The sequence below is a fragment of the Camelina sativa genome, chromosome 2 (genome assembly GCF_030686135.1).
Source record: "Camelina sativa cultivar CO46 ecotype springtype chromosome 2, ASM3068613v1".
NCBI classification, from domain to species: Eukaryota; Viridiplantae; Streptophyta; class Magnoliopsida; order Brassicales; family Brassicaceae; genus Camelina; species Camelina sativa.
In genome coordinates this window covers 23,052,211-23,071,491 of record NC_141881.1, presented here as the reverse complement: position 1 = coordinate 23,071,491, position 19,281 = coordinate 23,052,211, and the positions used below count along the sequence as shown (strand labels likewise).

General features: G+C 32.9%; 3 protein-coding genes and 2 pseudogenes across 4 annotated transcripts; 3 read left to right on the top strand and 2 right to left on the bottom strand.

The window, feature by feature from the left end:
- Positions 1-627: 627 nt before the first annotated feature.
- Positions 628-1,645, bottom strand: LOC147949071 (uncharacterized; annotated as a pseudogene).
- A 2,441-nt stretch (positions 1,646-4,086) lies between these two features.
- Positions 4,087-4,938, bottom strand: LOC104729153 (uncharacterized). The gene has a single exon (XM_010448055.2). It carries the CDS (start codon positions 4,890-4,892, stop codon positions 4,251-4,253), a length of 642 nt encoding a protein of 213 aa, XP_010446357.1. The 5' UTR covers positions 4,893-4,938; the 3' UTR covers positions 4,087-4,250.
- A 465-nt stretch (positions 4,939-5,403) lies between these two features.
- LOC104753830 (anthocyanidin 3-O-glucoside 2'''-O-xylosyltransferase) lies at positions 5,404-7,046 on the top strand. The gene has a single exon (XM_010476026.3). It carries the CDS (start codon positions 5,473-5,475, stop codon positions 6,880-6,882), a length of 1,410 nt encoding a protein of 469 aa, XP_010474328.3. The 5' UTR covers positions 5,404-5,472; the 3' UTR covers positions 6,883-7,046.
- Positions 7,047-11,948: 4,902 nt separating this feature from the next.
- LOC147949070 (uncharacterized) lies at positions 11,949-13,343 on the top strand (annotated as a pseudogene).
- Positions 13,344-15,651: 2,308 nt separating this feature from the next.
- On the top strand, positions 15,652-16,995 carry LOC104729139 (UDP-glycosyltransferase 79B6-like). 2 transcript variants are annotated; one of them, XM_087477821.1, is made up of 2 exons: positions 15,652-15,967; positions 16,067-16,995. In XM_087477821.1, exons 1-2 carry the CDS (start codon positions 15,652-15,654, stop codon positions 16,993-16,995), a joined length of 1,245 nt encoding a protein of 414 aa, XP_087333947.1. The 2 variants fall into 2 exon arrangements, with proteins under 2 accessions (XP_087333947.1, XP_087333944.1); XM_087477818.1 differs by having other exon boundaries at positions 15,652-16,286; positions 16,362-16,995.
- The last annotated feature ends 2,286 nt before the right edge of the window (positions 16,996-19,281 follow it).

Genomic DNA, 19,281 nt, shown 5'->3' with positions numbered 1-19,281 from the left:
GCTTTTGCTTCAATTATATTTATTGTAGTATAGTAAAGCCCTATGGAAAATGCAGGCAGTCTTTCGACAGTATTTTTAGAGCCTTGGGTATTATTTGTGATTTGAAGGTATTCAACGCTACCTTTGCTCATTGTCTCAATATGGTATCCATTTCTGCGGATATCTTTAAAACTTAATAAGTTTCTTTGAGACTTAGGGGAGTATAATGCATCAACAATTTCTAATTGTGTTCCCATAGGCAATGATATATTAGCTCTTCCAGAGCCTTCAATTATCTTTGCACTATCAGTTACGGTACTTACACTTGCTTCTTTCATTGTTAAAGAAGAGAAATAACTCCTATTTTAAAAATGGTATGACTAGTTGCACTGTCGGCCTAGCATAAATCTCCACCATTCATTGTTCTTCAAATAAATAAACAAAAATAAATTAATCTCATATAGGTAGTACTTAATTAAATATAAATAGAAATTCATAAATAAATAAATATCTTAATAAATCAACTTTAACCATGTCTCAAAATACATAAACGCATAGAATATAAAAATAGAATAAAAATAAATCTAAAATCCAAATAACTAAAAGTCAAAGACAATAAAATAAGAGACAAGGTTAAATAAATCTAGCTCAGTTTTTCTCTTCTTCAGGAGGAAAGAAATCGAGAATGTCTAGGTGAGTGAAATCACCAAAGTCAAAATCATCTTCTCCATCTTCAAACACCATATTGTTTCCACTTTCTTTCCCTTTTCCTTCATTGATTGTTGGTAGAGCTCAACAAGATGTTTTGGGGTACAACACATACGAGACCAATGGTCTTTTCCTCCACAACGGTAACATATATTTGGCTATGTTGATTTCTCTTGTTTGTTACCACATTTGTTTTCCCACTTCTGGTGAAAGTGGTTCTTAAACTGAACCCCACGGCCACGGCCTCGACTGTATCCACGTCCACGACCACGACCACGACCACTACCACGGCCACGATCTTGACCATTATTATTGATCTTATCATAGGATGTCACATTTGATTCAGAGAATGGAGCAGAACCAGATGGGCGTAGTCCTTGATTTTTCAACAACAGCTCGTTTTGTTTCTCAGCCACAAGGAGACAAGAAATGAGTTGGGAATACTTCACGAATCCCTTCTCACGGTCCTGTAAGAATCCCTTCTCACGTTCTTGTGTCTGCAGGACAATGTTATTAGCATGAAAAGTGGAGAATGTTTTCTCCAACTTGTCTGCATCTGTGACTTTCTCTCCACATAATTCCAATTTGGAAGTTATTTTGAACAAAGCTGAGTTGTTCTCACTTACAGACTTGAAGTCTTGTAATCTCAGGTGATTCCAATCATAGCGAGCCTTAGGTAAAATCATAGTCTTTTGATGATCATACCTTTCCTTTAGATCATTCCAAAGGATTTGTTGGTCTTTCACACTCAAGTATTCATTCTTGAGATCCTCATGGAGGTGATGACGAAGGAAAATCATAGCTTTGGACTTGTCTTTACATTGAGTTTGATTTCTTTCTTTGATGGTGTCAAGGAGATCCTTTGAATCTAGATGAATTTCAGTATCTAGTGCCCATGCCAAGTAGTGTCTCCACTGATGTCAAGAGCTTCAAATTCAAGGCTCGTAAGTTTTGACATGACTTTTAGCTTTAAATAACATGTTGATAACGTGTTATAGATAGATAAAAGAGGAGGAAGCTAATGGTGTCTTATTCCAATGAATCAAAGATCCTTTATATAGGAGTACAAAGAGAGGGTTTTGCTTGATGACAAAGTAAATCTAGTTTACAAGTAATTCTAGAAATTTCTACAAGAGAGGCCTTTTAATGGGCATCCGTCTATTATTCATAACACACTCATCATTTTAATACACTTTGATGTATTAATTGCAATATAATTTATGTTTTATTGGTGAAATAACACGACCTGTTTTTTTTTTTGTATCAATCAAGCATCCCATACTACTTAATTAAACCAACTACATAAACATTACTAACCAACCATAATACCAATAATAAACCAATATCCAATAACATGCACAACGGAAACATAACTCATAACCAACTCCGATAAAATATCAACACGATATCATTCCTAACCATTCTATCCAACAACCTAGCATACTTCTATATAAGGTTCCAACAATATATAAACATAACAACAACACAATAACCGAGACCCTAGATCATCCTCCTCCTCATCGCCATGATTCCACGTCACATACCTGCACACCACAAATAAGAATTGAGATGCATGAGTATTATTACAAATATTTAGTGAGGCGATCCTCCAATCGACTAGGCTATACACACAAGCGAGAAGACAAACACAACCAATGCATAAAAACAAGCAAACGAGACAATTTTGAACATATGCATAACTTTGCGACCTTGCCTCGACCAATGGACTCTTTGCGTTGACCGATGCAACATCTTTGCATCGAGTGACGCACCCCTTGTGTCGACCGATGCAACCTCCAAATCTCTAGCTGCATCAACCGATGCACTCCTCGTATCGATCGACGCAACCTTGCGTCTCCTCCAATTTCCTAACTGCATCGATCGACGCTTTCTTTACATCGATCGACGTAGTCGCGCAGAGCTTCGCCGAACACGATCTCCTCCGACTCCTCTCGGCTCCATGACACCGGATCCGACCTCAACAGGCCACAACCTCCACGAAAACCACGCACAAACAGGCAAACAAGCAATCAAACACCAAAAACACACACAAAACACACATCCAATCGCTTAGATAAGCCATGGTCAAGCACTCACCTTGATTTAGAAAGAAAATAACAAAGAACATCAAGATCCAAACGTCACTCCACGTTCAGATCTCCCTTCTGGCGCTCTGAACACATCAAAACAAGCCTAGAAACCTTCAGAAAAACGTCCAGGAAATCTCAAGAATCTTTCAGGGACTTTCTCCTTTTCTCTCATATTCTCTCTGGAACGATAAGGAGGCTAAACAAACCCCCAAAGTTGACATTCTCCTTAAATACCACGATTTAGGGCTTTCCCAAATCCCAAACTGTTTCAAACTGGCGATTTAAACTGAACCAACCGAACCAGAAATTGTTGGTCTCGACCAACACACCTATGGTGTTAATCGACATCCACCCCACAACTGTCTATTTGGTTTGCGGGCATTACAATTGGACAGCATATTTTGTAAGTAAATATATTACTTATGAGGTATCATTTATCAATATTGTATATAATTACTATAACACTATAATTTTCAATATTTTCAGTAATTCAAAAATAAAATATTTGTTTTATAATTTTAAAAATAAAGACAATTTTATTCTTATATAATTTCAAGATATGAAACAATAATTCTATTTTGTTTCTCATTAATAATAATAATGATCACAATTTATTTCATATTAATTCTTTAAAATGTAACTCCCATGATGTTTGAAAAAAAAATTAAAAAAACTTTCAACATATTAATATACTTTAATGTATTAATTCCATACAATTTCTACTTTACAAAAAATGAGAAAAAAAAACAAAAAAAAAATGTATGACATATTTATTCTTTGAAATGTAACCATAACTAGCTCCCATGATGTTTGACCAAAAATAAAAACTGAAAACCTCTCATGACACTAATGATATATTGTTGATACCACAAATTTCTCTACAAATAGGAAGACAAATTCTTCATCAAACATCATATTCTACCTCTCACATAAATTTTAAAATTTTGTAATATCAATTTTTATTTAACTAAAATATCTTAATTTTTTTTTCTTTTATGTGACTTTTGTAGGTTTTGAAATGAATAAGTAAAGTCAAAGTTTTAGAGCATATGTGAAAAGACTAGATGAATAAGGTTTAAGGTACATGACATGACACATTCTCACTTTTAGAAGAGACACAAGGTATTTTGTATCTTCTTTACGTTTTAAAATTAGTAAATGTGTGCAAAAGTAAATGTTGTTTAGAATGCTTATTTTGTGTATCAATACTGTACTTTGTTTCTTTTGATATACTTGATAAATTTTAATATAAAAATTTAATTATAGATGATAATTCATAAAATTGTTTCTTTTGTTTACAGTTAATATATTTTATTCATAATATTAATGTTAATTATTATTGAATGTATTTTAAAATAACTAAACATATTTTATTACGTTCATTTTAACCATGCATCACGTGAAACTTTTTCTAATAAACTATATAATGAGCTTAATTTTTTTTTTATTGCGAATGATGGTCCCATAGCTACTTCACTTGTGTGTAGGAGCAGCTGCTTCGATGTGAGAGCAACTATCTTTGAGAAGAGGAGGGAAGAACGGATTTAGCGGAAACATATGTGGCCAACACTTTGAATCTACGTCCGAAAATGCTTTGCAACACATATGTCCAACACTACCAAACTTTCCTGTGAATACTGATTTGAATATCTCAGCTACACAACCTTCGACACTAGAGAGTGATGACCAGCATTTTGTGATATCAACCGGAGGACCAGGAAGAGAAAATCCAGGAACAATTGAGAGTTTATTAGATGTTGCAAGTGTTGGAGCAGCTGCATTGATGCGAGAGCAACCATCTTTAAGAAGAGGAGGGAAGAAAGGATTCAATGGAAACATTTTGGGCCAACACTTTGCATCGATTTCGGTAAACACCTTGCAGCATATCCGTCCAACATTTTCAAATTTACTAGTTAAAGCCGATTTGAAGATTTCGATTTCGCAACCTTGAATGCTAAGGATCGACGACCAACATTTTGTGAGATCAATTGGAGAGCCGGGAGAAGAAGATCCAGGAATAATAGGGAGTTGAGCAAGGCCCGGCCTCACTAAAATAGTGACACACAAAGTCACTACAAGAATCGTGGAGAGAAGAGCTTTGATCTTACCTTCCATGGTAACTATTGTGATATTTTATGTTTATGTTTTTAATAAAAAAAAAGAGTCGATTGTTTAATTGGGATGGTTTGAGTATCATTACAAACAAACTATTTTATATGGAAAGAAAACGTTAAATTTATTCCAAGAGTTACACTCTTAGAATTAATTGTCCGTTTAAAACACCTGAAGTGTTATACTTTGCAAATGTAACTCAAGTTCTGACGTTGACTGTGGGATTAGTAAAGGAAACGAATTTAAATATGATCTATCAATAATTGGTGGCCGATTCATGCAGGCCCATGACTGACCACATGATGTCCGGTTTTGTCTATTACTCTTTTTGTTGATGCATGTTACGATACCATCACGTGTTGCACAGTTGCACTTACGCGGGAGGTTACACTTGCCCGGTCATTTGGTTCCCCAAATAGCGACACACTATTCACCACGAGCCACACTCACCAATCCGTTTAGCGGGTTTGTGCCTTTTTATACTTTGAAAAGACAAATCTCAGAAATCAAACAAAAGAAGGAAAAAGTATATAAAACAATATTTCCGGTAATTGAAGGTACAAGACAGAACCCAAAGAAGAACATGGGTGATTTTGGATCAAATGGTTCGTCAAGCATGAGCATTGTGATGTATCCATGGCTAGCCTTTGGTCACATGACTCCTTTTCTCCACCTCTCCAACAAACTCGCAGAGAAAGGTCACAAGATTGTTTTCTTGCTTCCCAAGAAAGCACTAACCCAGCTCGAACCTCTTAATCTGTACCCGAATCTCATCACTTTCCACACCATCTCCATTCCTCAGGTCAAAGGGCTCCCTCCCGGTGCCGAAACCAACTCCGACGTCCCCTACTTCTTGACTTATTTGCTTAGAGTTGCAATGAACCAAACCCGGCCAGAGGTCGAGACCATTTTCCATACAATCAAGCCTGACTTGGTTTTCTTCGATACTGCCGATTGGATACCGGAAGTTGCTAAATCAGTGGGTGCTAAAACCGTTTGCTTCAACATTGTGAGTGCTGCGGCAATCGCGTTGTCTCTTGTCCCTGCCGCTGAGCGTGAAGTCATTGACGGGAAGGAACTGTCAGGGGAGGAGTTAGCTAAGACACCTCTAGGTTACCCATCTTCGAAAGTCGTCTTGCGTGCGCATGAAGCAAAAGCCTTAAACTTTATGTGGAGGAAGCGTGAGGGGACTGCTTGTTTCTTTGACGTGAAAGTTACCACGATGAGAAACTGCGACGCGATAGCTATAAGGACTTGTCGTGAGACAGAAGGCAAATTCTGCGATTACATCAGTAGCCAATACAGCAAACCGGTTTACCTGACCGGACCAGTACTCCCTGGATCCAAACCTAATCAGCCCTCTCTAGAGTCTCGGTGGGCAGAGTGGCTAGCCAAATTCAAACCCGGTTCGGTTGTGTTCTGCGCTTTCGGTAGCCAACCCGTTGTAGACAAGGTGGATCAGTTTCAAGAACTCTGTTTAGGGCTAGAATCAACCGGTTTACCGTTTCTGGTTGCAATTAAGCCTCCTTCGGGTGTATCAACCGTCGAGGAAGCGTTACCGGAAGGATTCGAGGAGAGGGTTCAAGGGCGTGGCATTGTGTTCGGAGGTTGGATTCAGCAACCGTTGGTGTTAGACCATCCTTCTGTGGGATGTTTTGTTAGCCACTGCGGGTTTGGTTTGATGTGGGAGTCTTTGATGAGTGATTGTCAGATTGTTTTGGTTCCGCAGCATGGGGAACAGATATTGAACGCAAGGCTGATGACGGAGGAGATGGAGATGGCGGTTGAGGTGGAGAGGGAAGAGAATGGGTGGTTCTCGCGGGGGAGCTTGGAGAATGCTGTGAAGAGTGTGATGGAGGAAGGTAGTGAGGTCGGTGAGAAAGTGAGGAAGAATCATGACAAGTGGAGATGTGTTTTGGCTGAGTCTGGTTTTGCTGATGGTTATATCGATAAGTTTGAACAGAGTTTGATTGAACTTGTGAAGAAGTCATGAATTCACTTCATTATTGTCCAAGTGCTATAAATTTTAAGACATTATGAAGTCACGTTTAATGTTGTAATCATATTACATTATTGTCCAAGTGTTATACATATGATTACAGCACACCAACATAATTAAGCCAACTTCATAACGTCATGGATATTTTTGCAATCATATTTAACGTTGTGTTTGTGGACACAGTTGCAAAATTATCCATAAACTTTTTGAAAAAAAAGCGATAGAAAGTTGGGTTTTAGTGATATTTGAAAGTTGGATATTGCCTACTCCTAATGTTTAAAATATGAAAATCAAAAGGCAAACTAGAGTTAGCAAGGGAGATTCATTGCTACGGGAGTATCCACTATCCATATAGATCTACCAAAATGTCAAGAATCTTACGTGAGACAAAATTAACATATTCTGAAGAAGGCGAAGATTTTGGAATCTGAAGTTGTAGGCACATGTTAACCACCACGGTGGCTTAATCGTAACTTGTGTATCATTATTTTACTGTTTTTTTGTTTCACATGTTAACCACCACGGTGCATTAATGCATATCTAAATCCGCCCATGTGTTCTTGTTCTTTTATGATATACTAATAAACCCAAAAGTCAGTAATCTTACATGAATCGTTGGCTGACCATCGGCGGATTACCATTAAATGTTAATAATCTATGCCGAAAGTCCAATAGACTAATGGGAGGAAGAAAAGAAAACCAAACAAATATGTATAAAAACATGTAGTAGAATAATCTTATACTAAATAAAAGTAGAAGCTATAAGCTCCTAAAGCTATTCACCTAGGATTTAAAACATCTAATCGGAATTCAATATATCACTAGTTAATATTTTTTAAATTTTCAGAATTTCTATATTAAGATATTTTTTAAACGACAAATTAGGATTTGACATGTCATTCATTACCATTTTTTAAATTTCCAGAATTTTTCAGAAAAAGTAAAATTTTAAATTTATGAAAATAATAAAAAATTATATACAATATTCCACATCGGGTAGAAAAGTTTTAGATGATGGTTCGGAACCAATATAGCTTGATTTATCATGCTTCCAAGTTTAAAAGTTTTATTCGGTTTGATCCGGTTTTTAGTTGATCAAACTAAAACTTTAAAAACTTTCAAAAAAGTATTATAATATTTTAAATTTTTAAAAGTTTAAATATTATAAATATTAAAACTTTTAAAAGTTCTTAGCTTTTAAAAAGTTTTTAAATATTATAATTTTTAAATTTTAAATGTTTAAAGTATTATAATTATTGAATTTTTTAAAAGGTTCAAATATTATAAATATTTAAACTTTATAGAATTTTTAAAAATATTATAAATATCCCCATAGAAAGTTTAAAATATTATAAATATTTAAACTCTATCAAAAGTTTAAGTATCATTAATATTTAACTCTAAAAATATTTAAACTACTCTAAATTTTTAAACTCTATTAGAAATAAAAATTTAAGTATTATTAAATATTATATATTTGATTTTTTAATAACTTAAAAATATCTTATTTATCTCTCTTTGTGTTTTACATCTCTTATGTTGTAAAACATGTTTTTGTGTATGACTTTATAGGTGATTTGATATTGTTTCAGTAATTTTTTTATTTTTGGATCTAAGGAAGAAGGATTGACCATGTATGACCTTGATTTGATGTTGTATGAGTTAATTTTTGAGGTTTGAAGAAAAAGTATCGATGACAAACACATTTTTATTAGCTATACATATGTTCATATTACTTTCTCTACAAGTAATTTGCAATTTTGTAGTATCAAAGATTTTGGTTCGAGAAATTTCAATACATGTGGATTTAAAACCGAGTAAGTATACGGGTGAAAATATCAATAATTGAGTACATGTAGTAACTATGGTGATCCATGAAATTTACGAGAAAAGAGGCAATGATTTTGGTCTTGGAGTTTGATGGATTAACAAGTTACGTGGTATTCTAAAAAAAAAGATTTTAAATGTTCTACTGTGAGGAAGCTGACGAAAAATATGAAGAAGAAGAGTATAACGACGAACCGGACGGTAAAAGTAATAATGATAATTATCATGAAATTTGACGATGAAAATGAAGAGAAAAAATACGAAGAGTAAGAAAATAGTGGAAAAAAAAACGCAAAGACATAAATGGTGGCTGTCAATTAAATATGAGAAAACGAGATTAATTCATTATTCTAAAAATGTTTCGTTTGTCTGGTGGTCAAAGAAATGATTTAGTATATTCAAGATCACCATTTCGAATGTCTGATCTGCCTCACTTAGATGTCCAGTTAAATTCATGATTATTTTGATCGGATTTGATTTTTTTAGCACAACTAATTTTTATATTTTTAAAAAATTGTATATCTGAAATAAAAGTTTTGACTTAATAGTAATTTAAAGTTTTCTAAAAGATAATTTTTCATAACTGTCATCAATAGTATATAATTTTCACCAAATTATATCAAATAAACTCACGCTAAAGTTGGTTCAAAATCTAGTTACTTTTAAAAGGTTTAACCAATCATAAATAAAACTACACTAGGTAAACAACCCGCACATAGTGCGGATGAATCAATTCAAATAAAATTATTTTGAGTAAAATTATTATTTGAGATCTAAGATTCGTTTGTATAAAACAAAATCTGTAGCTAATTTTTTATTATTATTCAAATTTATGACTATTTTGTGTAAAAATACATTTCACCCGTGAAATATTTGAATGTAGAAAAAATTTTAACGTGGTGGAAAAATATGTATGACTTTATTTTAATAGAATATGAATAATTATCAGTTAAAAAAAATTGTTTTTTTCTAAAGAATAGTAATATAGATTTAAATCAAATGGCTACAAATAGTTTTAATTTATTTAATGAATTTTGATTTAAATATATAGTGGCATAGATGTAATTAGTATAATTAATGAGGGTTATTGACTAAAATATGCTTCGAGCTCTCTGGCGACACACATCATCATTCTTAAAAAAAATGTTTCTCTATTAATATATAAGAAATAATATAAAATATAAAATTAATCTAAAAATTATATAGAAACTTAAAAACATCTAACTTTTTTTTTGTCAACTAAAAACATCTTACCTGTGAAACGAAAATAGTATATCTATATATATAAAGTTACATTTTCTCACTCTTGGTGCTGCCACGTCAGCTGCCACGTCAGCCACTTCTTCTATAATTTTGTGGGCCTTACAGATTTTAATAAGCCCTTTAAACAATCATACAAATGAAAAACTGATCAACTAAATTTCATCCAAAATCTGTAGGTCCAACACTATTTCATTCAATGTCTCTAGACTCATCACTATTTTTAAATCCTATGAATTCAATTTTTTTATTTTAAAATAAATTTTAATATTCATTTAGTGCATATTTATGTTAATTATAATTAATCAAAAGTTTAAATAAAAAATAATTATGTAAAATAAATTAAATGTTAAAATAAGAAAACAATACTATAATTTTTTATTAGTGGTAATAATATAGTTAAAATTTTCTATTAAACTAATCATAATTTAAAATTTCAAATATCAAAACAAGGCAACCCAAGCAACACTTTCAAAGAATCAAGGAAACACAACTAGCTAGAAATCAATTAAAATTATTTGGCAGCACTTCACAAATCCATCACCAAAGACAAAGACGCAAAAAGATGAACACACATTTAATAAACTAAAAAGATTCAAATATATGAATGCCACAATCAGATAACCGTAACACAAAATTCTATGAAAAAGCAACCGAGAAAACAAAAAAACAACCCGGACTTTATAAAATTACAGCAAGATAAGCAAGAAAATTATTTTTTTCCAAAACACAACTCACACCGAATTGAAAAAATCACTCACAGGACAAACGGGGAAAAAATTACAACCAAGAACACAAAACAACTCACAACTTAATTAGAAAACCTAAAGAAGCTAACATATTTTCATATAAACAAATTTGCAACCTAATTGATATTCACCTTTAACAAAATCAACAGGGGATAACCAAATATCCCCAACAGGTGCGAAGCGAGCAAAGAATAAACCAAATACGCAAACCCCAAAAAAAAAATCAAGGGAAAACGATTATGACAGGAATGACTGAAAAAATGATTACGAGCATCAAAGACATAAGTTCAATCCTCAAACAGACCTCTAGATCGGAAAATTGCTCTTCTCCTATCCGTTCACAAGTACATCGGATTTTGAAAAAGAACAAATCAATTTTAACTCAATAACATACAAATAATGGCCTAATAAACCCACAAATTATAAGCCTTACAGAGAAATTGGGCCTGAATGAAACAAACAAAAATAGTCTAGAAAAGATGAATGTAAGTTATTGATTTTATTTATTTTTCTTAATAAAATCCACAATCTATTTCACTCCAAACACTAAACATTGACAAAAAAAATTACTCCAACAGTTTACAAAATACATATGAAAATATTAAATAACAATTCAACCACAAAATGGAAAATAATAATAAATTAATGACAACTAACAACTACAACAAAACAACAACTTCAACTAAACAATGTTAACTTCTAATAATATTTTTTTTTTAAAGTATTATAAACACACAAGATGATCTCAATTTTTCTTTTAAAAACAGCAAACTAAATTATACTTATTGCAAAACATATTTTTATTAAAATATCTAACAAAACAACATAAGCAAGCAAAATTAAATACAAAAATAAACGTAAAGATGAATTTACAAAAACCAAAAAAAATATACACAACAAAATTTAGAATACACTTTAATCTAACTACCGCGCAGCGCAGATCGATTGCTAGTTTTTTTATATAAAACAGATTTGAAGAAGGCGACGGCGACACATTACCACGTTGTCTTTGATTAAATGACTGGAACGTTGTATTATTATTTATTATTTTTATTAGTTGGCTTAGTTATGTTGTTTTTATTTCATTAGCTGGCAGTGTGAGCCGATCGATATGATAACCATTAAACGAGTTCTAAAGAAATCAAGTATACATGAAGAAGAGGAGCTCTCAGAAAAATATTGAAACTCAACTTCTGCTTTCTTTCTTTCCTTTGATTTTTTTTTTTTGTTTTTTCCTTTTGTGAAAAATGTATCCTATGGATTTCGAAATAGTCACCTCTCCGTTTCATGATCATCCTTTATCATGTAGTGCTTCTGGTTTTGCCAATCTTCGGTGCCTCTTTTCTTGCCTCCCTTTATCGCGAAGAGGTTACATCAACTATCATTGCACGTCCACGGAGTGCGGCTTGATGATGCACAAGGAATGCGTCGACCGCTTTCTCAATCAGCCATTTATGTGTAATCACATTCTTAAGATCTTCTCTAGTACTGCTATCCCACCGCTTGACAGTAGTGTAGCTAACGACCGTTGCCATTTTTGTCGATATATGCTTCCGAGTATGTTTGCTCGTTGCACGATATGCAACATTAGCATGGATATAAGTTGTATGGTAAAACCACCACCACTCACAATTTATGTACCAAAGCACCACAAGCATAGGCTCACCCTCTTGTTAAGGCTAGTCACCTTTACTTGTAATGCATGTGGTGTGGAAGACGACCGCAATCCTTATGTATGTCTTGAATGCAATCTGATGGTCCACAAAGATTGTATTGAGAGTCTACCGCGAGTCATAAGCATAAATCGTCATAACCATCGCATCTCTCATACTTTTCATCTTGGTCAAGGAGAAGGAGATAAAGAGTGTGGCGTTTGTCGGAAAAAGATTAATTGGGTCTACGGAGGTTATGAATGCTCTCGTTGTCCTAGTTATGTCGTCCATTCAAAATGTGCAACAAGAAAAGAAGTGTGGGATGAGTTAGAACTCGAAGATGTGCCTGAAGAAGTAGAAGATATCGAAGATCCATTCAATGTAATTAATGAAAAGGGAGATATCGTTCATTTTAGTCATGAAGAACATGTTCTCATCAGGTTGGATGAGAATTATGTTACAGATAATGTTTACATGCGTTGTCGGTGTTGCATTCTTGCCATCAACGGTGATCCATGCTACAAATGCGTGGAATGTGATTTCATCCTTCACGAAACGTGTGCTAATCTTCCTCGAAAGAAGCGACATTTATTGCACAACCATAAACTCTCTCTAGAACTTTCACCGCCACGGATTGATAGAGACGTGGATGATCTTACGTGTCGATCTTGTAAAACCTTAACTGATGGTTTCATGTACGAGTGTCATCATGCAGGTTGCAAACGTCATGTTAGGTATGATGTTCGGTGTAGTTCTGTATCGGAACCGTTTCAACATGATCTGCACGAACATCCCTTATATTTTACCTTGCAAAGTTCGAGACGATGTCAGGCTTGTGACACAGATATAGAAGATAATCCCTTGAATTGTACGGTCTGTGATGAGTACTCATTATGCATGAGATGCGCTACTTTACCAAGAAAGGTAAAACACAGGTGTGACGATCATTTTCTGTCACTATGTCAAGGTTCTTCTGTAAACGATTCCGGTGACTTGTGGTGTGATATTTGTGAGACAAAGACAGATCCGCGTGTGTGTTACTATACTTGTGTTGAGTGTGGACTCAGTCTCCATATTGATTGTGTACTTGGAGATTTATATTATATGAAGCTAGGACACACATTCCCTACTGTTGAAATACTTCCCAACAATGGTGCTACTCGACCTCTTTGCATCAGTTGTGAATTTCGTTGCAAGTTTCCCTTCTTCCTGAGGGTTACAAAAGAAGAATATTCTGTATACTTGTGTTCAATAAAATGCCCAAGTACGCACTAGTTTCTTATTCAAATTCATGTTTTACATTCTCTGTCTAAATTGTAAAACAGTGTGCTTTAAAAGTCTTTCAACATAACTTTCTGTTAAGAATGACAGTATATTTGCATGGTATTTTTTTTAGTGGAGAATATAATGGGGTTTTTAAGAATATTATTAGACGCCGATACTTATTGATTTTCCATGACTGACTTAATTAAAACACATACTGATTAGGAATAAATCTCTTAATCCTACTAATCCTACTATATTAATTGAGAAGTACAATTATGAAACTAACCTTAAAATGTGTAAAACAATTATATTCAATTGCCCTTAGAAAATTTTAATTAAGATTAACTAAATAAATATAATTAATTAAAAATAAAAAATGCCGACATATAAAAAATTAAAAAATTTAGAAAAGTAAAAAAAATCTATTCAAATCAAAACTAATTTACACTTAAAAATTTTAAAAAATAAAAATTAACAGCTAAGATTTTTTTAAAATACAGATAATTATTAGTTTTAAAAAAATTATTTTCTCCCTCTAATAAAATTATGGACGAAAATTACTAAATACCTTTTTAAAAAATAGAAACCAATCAGAATTTCAAAAACTACGATTTTATATCCAAGTAGACAATCAAATTATTTTTAATAACTAGATTTCGAAGATTTTATTAAGATTTCAAATTATGATTTTCCTATCATCTTTTTTTATTTTATTTACAAATTGGTTAGAATTTTCATATAATGCTTATGATTAATAAATATGCAGATTTTTTTCTGCATGTGTTGTGATTTGAATTTTTAAAAACGAAGATATATTACTCTTTTTAATGTAATAGATATATTACTTAATCTATGGAAAAAGAATGTTTGTTTTAATTTCCATATTGGCGGATTGGTAAAACTAAATTTATATAGTTGATAAATTAATAAATTTTATTTGCTCACAATTATAATATTAAAATTACTACTTCATATTTACAAAATATTGATGCATATATAACAAACAAACAATATAAAACTATAATATACATCAAAAAATAAAATACTATAATACTCATAATTAGTATTTAAAAAGACATATAAAAATTTATAGAACAATTAAAAATAAATATTATCTCAAACAAAATAATATTTTAAAAATATATAACAATAATTTTTATTATTATATTATAATTTTTAAAAAATGTTGATCCGTGCTTAAAGCACAGGATATCTTCTAGTTAATATGTAAACGATTGGACGCAACCTCAGATTGCGCATTTGTCATCCTTAGAGTTAGAGTTAATGATGGGATCGGAGCTGAATGTGGTCTTTCTAACAACCTCAGATTGCGCATTTGTCATCTTTAAAAATATATAACAATAATTTTTATTATTATATTATAATTTTTAAAAAATGTTGATCCGTGCTTAAAGCACAGGATATCTTCTAGTTAATATGTAAACGATTGGACGCAACCTCAGATTGCGCATTTGTCATCCTTAGAGTTAGAATCCTTAGAGTTAGAGTTAACGATGGGATCGGAGCTGAATGTGGTCTTTCTACAAGTAAAGATATACTTATCAGTCCTATAATATGTCTCCAGATTCACATATCTGATTAGCTCTTACAAATAAAAGAATTTACGGAAAAAACATATGCAATCATAATTGAATGTCATGCATGATCTTTACAATTTCCCGTAAGTTGGGGAATAGATTCCGGAAGCTAAATAATATAGTATTTTTTACATTTGCTGTTAAATTGTATGATTATACCATAGATGAGGGAGTAATTTCCGAAATTAATTAACAAAAACTCCATACAGATTATAAAAATCTTAAATACAGTAGATATTAATTAAAAACTAAAGATTTATTCGTAACTAAAGATATTAATCATTCAATTCATACCAGTACTCTCCTAAACTTCAGGTCTTCTCTGTAACTGAATTCTCTCACAAAACAGAAACATAAGAACCTTAAGAACAATATTAAAAGAAAACAAAAAATTAAGTAACATAAACTGAAATGATGTCAAAGTTTCATGCTTTTATGTTCCCTTGGTTCGGTTTCGGTCACATGACTGCATTTTTGCATCTGGCTAACAAATTAGCTGAGAAAGGGCACAAGATCACTTTCTTGCTTCCCAAGAAAGCGCTGAAGCAACTTGAACCTCTCAATCTCTTCCCAGACTACATATTCTTTCACACTCTTACCATCCCATCCGTAGATGGCCTCCCTGCTGGCGCCGAGACAACCTCGGATATACAGATATCTTCAGGGAGTTTTCTCGCCTCGGCTATGGATCGGACACGCAATCAGGTCCAAGAAGCGGTTTCTATAGGTAAACCGGATCTTATTTTCTTCGATTTTGCTCACTGGATTCCGGAAATAGCTGGAGAGTATGGAGCCAGGAGTGTGAACTTTATAACCATATCTGCAGCATGTGTAGCTATCTCGTTTGTCCCTGGTCGTAGTCCAGATGATTTGGCTGTTCCTCCACCTGGATATCCTTCGTCTAAGGTTTTGCTTCGGGGACAAGAAACGAACTGCTTCTCCTTCCTCTCACATCCGTTTGGAGATAATACTACGTTTTACGAACGGATCATGATAGGACTTACAAACTGCGATGTCATTTCTATAAGGACTTGCCAAGAGATGGAAGGAAAATTCTGCGATTTCATCGAAAGCCAATTTCAAAGAGAGGTTCTCTTGACAGGTCCAATGCTTCCTGAGCCGGACAATAGTAAACCACTTGAAGATCAATGGAGGCAGTGGTTGAGCCGGTTTGAACCAGGATCAGTTGTATATTGTGCATTGGGCAGCCAAATCATTCTTGAAAAGGATCAATTCCAAGAACTCTGTTTAGGAATGGAGCTGACTGGTTTACCATTTCTTGTAGCGGTAAAGCCACCAAAAGGCTCCTCGACAATCCAAGAAGCCTTACCAAACGGGTTCGAAGAGAGGGTTAAGGGGCGTGGAGTGGTTTGGGGAAGATGGGTACAGCAACCATTGATATTGGCTCATCCATCAATAGGCTGCTTTGTGAGTCATTGCGGTTTTGGTTCAATGTGGGAGGGTCTAGTGAATGACTGTCAAATAGTGTTTATTCCACATTTGGGTGAACAAATATTTAACACTAGATTGATGAGCGAGGAACTCGAGGTCTCGGTAGAGGTGGAAAGAGAGGATACAGGATGGTTTTCAAAGGAGAGCTTGAGCGGTTCGATTAGGTCTGTGATGGATAAAGACAGTGAGCTAGGGAACCTAGTGAGGAGAAACCACGCCAAATGGAAAGACTCTCTGGTTAGTACTGGACTAATGAATGGTTATGTCAATAAGTTTATAGAAGCATTACAGAAACTAGTCTAGAAGAGAAAGAACATGAATAAAACACTTTTTAAAGAAACTTGGTTTGCCAAAATGACGTTATATGCATGGACTTTCGAAGCTCTAATCTCTCAAATTTCAGTTTCTATGCTAATTCTACACTCTATATATTCCGCACACGTAAACCAAATATGTATAATTTTATATGGTCGTTTCTCACATGCATTGTCATGTATAATTCACATCGTCGTTTCTCACTTGCATTGTTGATATTGGTTCGTCTAAACCCACGTAACACGCTAATACCTAATACTAAAGCATGTGCTTGTACCCCGGAAACGTATATGTATTTTATCTTTGATCCACTAAAAATCGGTCTTAATATTGTTTTGGGCTTCTGGCCCCAATATATTGTGGAACGGCTCTGATCATAGTACATATATCAAAGCATAGATGAAGAGATATTTCACTAATGACTAAACATACAAATCTTTCGATGGAATTAGTCCTACCATGAATCAAACTTAACGAAACATTTAATTAAATTTATCTCTACACACTGCGAACAAGGAAGGAGACATTTGATAAAGCTAGAAGTCAGTGAGGCAGAATCTATATTATTAAAAGGGAAGCATTTTTAATAAGTAATATAGACTAAAAAATTATTATATGAAATGCCAAACATATATTAAATGGATTACGGTTAGCCAAAAAATCAGAGCCAAACAGGTATTAATTGATATTTTAGTGTAGATGAACTTAAAGAGAACAAATAAAAATTGTAGCCAAACAATATGATTGCACGATATTAAAGTGTATATTTCCTAAAGTTAAACAAATCTTCCCACAAATCTACCCACGTATTTAGCATGTCAACCTTTAATGTAACATATAACAATTCAAATTATATTGTTACGATTAGGAGATTACAATATTATAATATCTTTCCTTTAAAAAATTATTCCTTTAATAAAATATCATCTTTGACAATTTATACATAAATTTCGGATAATTACCATATTCTAAACGATTTCGAAATATTCTTATTATTAAAATTTTAGCAACTTACCAATTATAATTAGACGATATGATTAAATCTTAAATACTAGAAAATAATTTTTTTAACATGCCCTACAACTATAAATACAGTAGACGTAATGAAGGTGTAACTCATCTCGAATACTGCAAACCATCTAAAATTACAAATTTTTCCAAAACAAAAAAAATGGCTGCAAACAATGATTTGGAATATACAAGTGAAGATTGTACCCAGTTTGAAGCAATATACAACTTTCTTAGAAGAAACCTTGAAGATGATACTCGATGATGATGATGTGAGAATACATCATTTATGTGTAAGAAAACTAAGTTAAAAAAAACAGCATAATAGATGAAACAAATTTTATTTTAAATGTTTTTTGTTTTAATCTTCTATATGTCTGTTCACAACTTCTCAATTTTAGGATGGAGTGAAGAAAAAAATGTCAAAGAATTAGAGAGATTTGTGATTAAACTCGATTGGAAAATAATTGAGAAGAATTATGTTTCTGATTTGCAAGTTTCTCTTTGATTACAGATTTAAGAGGCAATGGCAGATGCATGCTATCATGATCATAGTTGGAACTTGGAAGCTATTTTCAATCAATTCTCTATGTTGAAAAGGATACCATCTACAGTGTACATATAACTATAAGGTTCACAAGGTTTACATGTAGGAGTTATATTTTCAAAAATTACTTTGTCTAAGTTTATTTAGTATTAATTCAAATCTATTCTGATTAGTTTTCAAATGAGAAGTTACGAGGATTAAATTACTAACCTCTTATTTCTATGGAATGGCAGGTGCTTGCATATGCTTCTCTTGCTTAGATCCATATTGCTTAGCTTTTTGTCTAACTTATTAACATGACAAAAAAGAAACTGATTTTGTCTTTCTTTCCAACGTAAGAGAGTATATTTGACGGGAAAAAAGTGTATTAGAAAGGTCATTCAAATCATCTATTATCAGAATAGTTTTAACAAAATCGAGCATCACTTTAATATTATGCCTAGAACCCATAATCGGATTTGCAAGAAAAAATTTATATTTAATTTTAATCATTTACTAGACTTGGTATTCTAGATCAATAATCGTAGAAAATAAGAGTTGTGATGGTGACAATGATATTCTGCGAAAACAATAAAAATCAAGATGTTGAAGTCACTGAGTCATTCAGTTTCTCATAGTTATAGTTTGAGAACAATTTACAGAAAAAAAAATTTTTCTTTTTTTTTGTTGGACAAACAATTTACAGAAAACTAAACAATTAAAAACACACTTCGATTCAA

Coding starts and splice junctions, on each gene's coding strand:
- LOC104729153 (XM_010448055.2), bottom strand. CDS start 4,892: ATGGAAGGTAAGATCAAAGCTCTTCTCTCCACGATTCTTGTAGTGACT.
- LOC104753830 (XM_010476026.3), top strand. CDS start 5,473: ATGGGTGATTTTGGATCAAATGGTTCGTCAAGCATGAGCATTGTGATG.
- LOC104729139 (XM_087477818.1), top strand. CDS start 15,652: ATGATGTCAAAGTTTCATGCTTTTATGTTCCCTTGGTTCGGTTTCGGT. Junction 16,287..16,361: donor AGGACTTGCCAAGAGATGGA/AGGAAAATTCTG, acceptor GCTTCCTGAGCC/GGACAATAGTAAACCACTTG.